This window comes from Populus nigra, chromosome 19, assembly GCF_951802175.1.
Source record: "Populus nigra chromosome 19, ddPopNigr1.1, whole genome shotgun sequence".
In the NCBI taxonomy this organism is placed as follows: domain Eukaryota; kingdom Viridiplantae; phylum Streptophyta; class Magnoliopsida; order Malpighiales; family Salicaceae; genus Populus; species Populus nigra.
This window is the reverse complement of record NC_084870.1, coordinates 10374-15623: the sequence shown is the minus strand read 5'-3', so window position 1 is coordinate 15623 and position 5250 is coordinate 10374. Positions and strand designations below refer to the sequence as shown.

At 43.9% G+C, this 5250-nt stretch overlaps 1 protein-coding gene across 1 annotated transcript; it reads left to right on the top strand.

The window, feature by feature from the left end:
- The first annotated feature begins 307 nt into the window (after nucleotides 1-307).
- On the top strand, nucleotides 308-4812 carry LOC133679550 (uncharacterized). The gene is made up of 5 exons (XM_062102172.1): nucleotides 308-1690; nucleotides 1789-1851; nucleotides 1969-2802; nucleotides 2896-3110; nucleotides 3351-4812. Exons 1-5 carry the CDS (start codon nucleotides 308-310, stop codon nucleotides 4810-4812), a joined length of 3957 nt encoding a protein of 1318 aa, XP_061958156.1.
- The last annotated feature ends 438 nt before the right edge of the window (nucleotides 4813-5250 follow it).

Sequence of the window (5250 nt, the reverse complement as noted above, 5' to 3'; positions counted from 1 at the left end):
AAGGGTTTAGGGTTTAGGGTTTAGGGAGGAAGGGTTTAGGGTTTAGGGAAAAAAAATTGGTGAGAGGAAAGCGACTGCGAGCGACTGCGAAGAAGAAGACTGTTGCCTCTAGCCTGATCGCCGGTGAGCTTCATCTGCACTGATCCCTCTGCCAAAACACTCTACCACCACTGCCTTATCCCTTGACCGACCATCTTCACATAAAACAGCCTCCATACTATCTTTCACCGATCCCTCCGTTTTTTTTCTTTTCCCTCAGAACCACCATCTTTCACAACCATTCCCCAGGATCTCAATCCTCTCCACCATGTTGAACACCACAACCACAAAAAACCAAAACAACAAGAACCATGCCATCAAACCTGCACCCACTGCCATCCAGACTTCATGGGCTGATAGAGTTCGGGTTTCAGACTCTAGCACTAGATTCATTTTAGATCCCATCCCTCGACAACCGGTGGGGCATTGCCTTAAGATCACAGAGCAAATGTTATTGGAGAATACATCACAATGGACGAGATGTATGGTTGGTTTCTTTCCAGGTTTTAAAATGCCTTTTCATGCCGTGAATACAATTGCATCTAGGGTTTGGCGTCCATATGGACTTGAGAATGTAATGACAACAACCAATGGCTTCATGTTATTTCGGTTTAAAACGAAAGAAGAATTGCATGCTGTCCTTGAGAAGGGACCATGGATGTTTGGAGGCAAGAACATTATCCTTCAACAATGGCACCCACGTTTCAAGTTTGACAAAAGGAAAATATCCACTTTACCAGTGTGGATCCGTCTCCATGGACTGCCTTTTCCTCTTTGGTCCAAACAAGGATTAAGCTTAGCGGCAATCATGGTTGGCCGCTCACTTTCTTGTGATGAACTCACTTATAGCTGCACCAGGTTAGAATATGCAAGACTGTGTGTTGAAATTGATGCTGCACTGCCATTTACTCATAGTTTTGAGATTGATTGTCCTTTATCTACTGAGCCTATCACTGTTACTGTGGAATATGAGTGGAAGCCATCTCGCTGTGAAAAATGCCAACTTTTTGGGCACTCTTGTCCTCCTACATTAATCCCAAACCCACCCTCTTCACCAGCCACGAATGTTCATCCTTCACTTTCTAAGCCGATCCCAACACCTACAACATTGTCCCCCATTCTAGCTATGAATGCTCAGCCTCTCCCATTACATGATCCTCTAATTATTGACCAGTCTCCCAAAATGGCCACTTCAAATATGGATACAATACCACAAACGATACCAGCTCCCCACATCCAACCCACATTACCCCCCTCCAACACTGCCATCATACCACAAATATCACCAACACCATACACCCTGCCCACAATACCCCTTCTCCCAACCCCACTACCCTTACCATCACCACCTCATCCACACACCACTCATGATCCCCTGCCAGTTCCACAAGTATCAGTGGACGACTGTGAATCTAGCCAAGCTGCAGATCATGACTTTTCTGCATTTGATAATCACCACCTCAATACTGATGCATGTGTTGAGAGCAAAATGGATTCCTTACGAACCCTTAGTGACACATCCTCTACTGCTTTAGAAGTATTGGGAGGCAATTCACCAACTTCTGCACCCCGCACTGCCATTGTGTCTCAATCTCCTTCTCCATCTCCTAAGACAGTTAGGAAAAAGAAGGGAGGGCGGAAGCGCAAGGAGGCCAAGGGCCATTAATTTGCTTGCTGTATATATCATCAGAATAAATGTTCATAGTTGGAAGTTGGAACATATGGGGTCTTAATGGCCTCAATAAACAGAAAACTGCCCATGCATGGGCAAAAAACAATAATCTCGACATTTTTGGCCTCTTGGAAACAAAGGTAGCAGCTGTTAACCTTGCTTCTATTGAACCAAATCTTGCTCCTTCATATTGGAAATACTGTTCCAATCTACCCTCCTCCCCAACTTGCTGAATCCTTGTTGGATGGAATTCTCAGAAACTAAACCTCACCTGCACACATTCAGCCTCACAATGGTTGACTTGTGAGGTCACTCAAGTAAGCTCACCTTCACCTATCAGAATCACTTTTACTTATGGCCACAACACTCCCGCTGCCAGGCTAGCTCTTTGGGCATACATTAACCAGGAGAGTCATTCTACTGTTGGCATCCCTTGGATTGTGTTAGGTGATTTTAATGCCATCTTGCAAGCAAGTGACCGTTCGGGAGGGGACAATCATTGGCCTCGTTATCAAGATGATTTTAATGCATGCATCAATCAGTCTGAGCTACTGCAAGTTCCATACTCAGGCCTTAAATATTCATGGCACAATGGTCAACATGGAGACAACACCATTCAAAAGAAACTGGACTGGATATTTGGCAACCCTTGTCTATTTTCAATGTGGCCTGCAACATATGCAACATTCCAACCTCGAACCATTTCAGATCACAATGCAATGGTATTACATCTTCAGTGCCACAACCACCCTCGCAGATCTCCATTCCAATTTTTGAATGCTTGGGCTGACCGCAATGACTTTCTTTCCATTGTCCACGACTCTTGGTCCCTCCCTGTAACTGGCAATCCCATGTTCAAATTGACAACAAAATTGCAGCGTCTGAAGCTTCCACTATGTAAGCTACACAAACAACATAGAAGTTCTATCACCAGTAGAGTTGCCCAAGCTAAAGCTGCATGGGTTGCAGCACAATTCACTCTTGATGAGAACCCTACACTACAGGATGCTAGAGCTGCTGAACGACATCTTGCATTAAAATACATGCAGTTATGCAAAGATGAGGAATCCTTCTTCAAGCAAAAATCTAGAGTTCAATGGTTGCATCTAGGAGACTAGAACACCAACTTTTTCCATAAATCCTTACTGCACCGACAGGTAAGAAACAGGATCCACTTTTTGCAGGATGAGGATGGCAACATAATACATGATCAGCAGGAATTAGGGAACACGGCTTCCAAATATTTTCAACGTCTTCTTACAGCTCCTAGTTGCACACAAACTGCGGAAGTTGTGAACATATTCCCTAATACAATATCAGAAGCTTCAAGCACAGCTTGCACTGCCCCTATCACCAATGAAGATATTAAATCTGCTTTGTTCTCAATCCCTGATAATAAGTCACCTGGCCCGGATGGATATAATGCTCTCTTCTTCAAAAAAAGTTAGGACATTATTAAGGATGATTTTATTGCTGCAGTCAGGTATTTCTTCTCAAACAATGCTCTACCTCGGTGTGTCAATGCAACAAGAGTTGCCCTGGTCCCAAAACTGGAAAACCCTACATGCCTGAATGATTTCAGACCTATCTCCTGTTGTAATGTGCTTTATAAATGCATATCCAAATTAATTGTTAACAGGTTAAAGGAAGCTCTCACTGATGTCATTGGTCTCTCTCAATCCGCTTTCTTACCTGGCAGAAGCATTTCGGATGCCATTCTTCTCACCCAAGAACTCATGCATAATTATCATCTCAACACAGGACAAGGCCGGTGTGCTTTGAAAATTGATCTGAAAAAAGCATTTGACACTGTTAGTTGGGAGTATATTATTGCCAGCCTTACTGCTATAGCCATTCCCCAGGAGATGATCAACTGGATTACAACTTGCATCACCTCAGTTCATTACACCATAAGTCTTAATGGTGACATGCATGGTTTCTTCAAAGCAACACGAGGTATTCGGCAAGGAGATCCTCTATCGCCATACCTCTTTGTCTTGGCGATGGAAGGCTTGGGAGGCATAATTCACCGTGCAGTTCAAGCTCCCACATTCAAGTATCATTGGAGGTGCAAGCCAACTAATTTAACTCATCTTAGTTTTGCAGATGACCTCATGCTATTCTGCCATGCTGATCTTGGATCCATAGAGGTGTTGAAATCAAGCTTAGCCAAGTTCTCATCCATCTCAGGTTTATCCATCAACCATGCCAAAAGCAAGCTTTATATGTCTGGCATTGATGCCAATTTGCGAACCACAATTGCAGACTTCCTGGGAATACAGGAGACCACTCTGCCTGTAAAGCATCTAGGTGTTCCTCTAATATCCACCCGACTTACCCATGCAGATTGCACACCTCTGGTTGAGCGAATAACTGCAAGAATTAAGCTGTGGACATCTATTTCTCTTACATATGCGGGTCGGCTACAACTGATCAAATCCATCTTGTTTTCTATTCAAGTTTACTGGTCATCTATCTTCATACTTCCAGGTGCAACTATAAAGAAGATTGAGAGTATTATGGCAGCTTTCCTGTGGAAAGGCACGACCCTATCTACAGCAGGGGCAAAGGTTGCATGGAGCTCCGTCTGCTACCCACTACAGGAAGGAGGCTTAGGCATCAAACGTCTAAAAGCATGGAACAGGGCAGCAATCATCAAACATATATGGCGTTTACTCACTCAAACCGAATCCATATGGACATCCTGGGTAACAACACACTTGCTTCGTGGCAGATCAATATGGCACATCAACATCCCATCTAATCCATCTTGGTCATGGAGGAAAATATTGGAGAGCCGAGAATGGTGTAGAGGGTGGTTCATCACAAGCATTGGCAATGGATCCTCAACATCTCTATGGTATGATTACTGGCTACCGGATGGAAAGAGGCTCATAGATTCCCATTCAATACGAACTCTCACATCTACAGGGCTACCATGGACAGCGAGAGTTTCAGCTATCATCAACGGAGGGCAATGGAACTTTCCTTGGACATATCTCTACTGCATGCAACATGGAACTCCATCCTCTTCCATCCCAAAATCTACACAGACGATCACTGCATATGGAAGGGACATCCATCAGGGACATTCACCGTAGCCTCTGCTTGGGAACTTCTACGTGATAAACGACCAATCAACAACATGCATCACCTGCTATGGTTTCCTGGTCACATACCACGGCAATCTTTCATCATGTGGCTTGCATGTCTTGGTAGATTACGAACTATGGATCGGCTCCATTCAGCTGGTATAATAGAGAACAACATCTGCATATTATGTGGCCACCATACAGAAACACACGAGCATTTATTTTTTGACTGCATAACATCACAACTTATATGGCAAACAGTCAATGCCAAAGCCAACATGCAGTGGCCGATAAGTTCATGGCAGCATCTCATCCGCTGGGCTTCCTCAACCTATCACAAGAAGAATGACATCACTCATCTTATCGCAAGGCTTCTACTATCATCCACAGTTTACTTTCTTTGGCATGAGAGGAACAACCGTGTCTTTAACAACACTTTTCAATCCC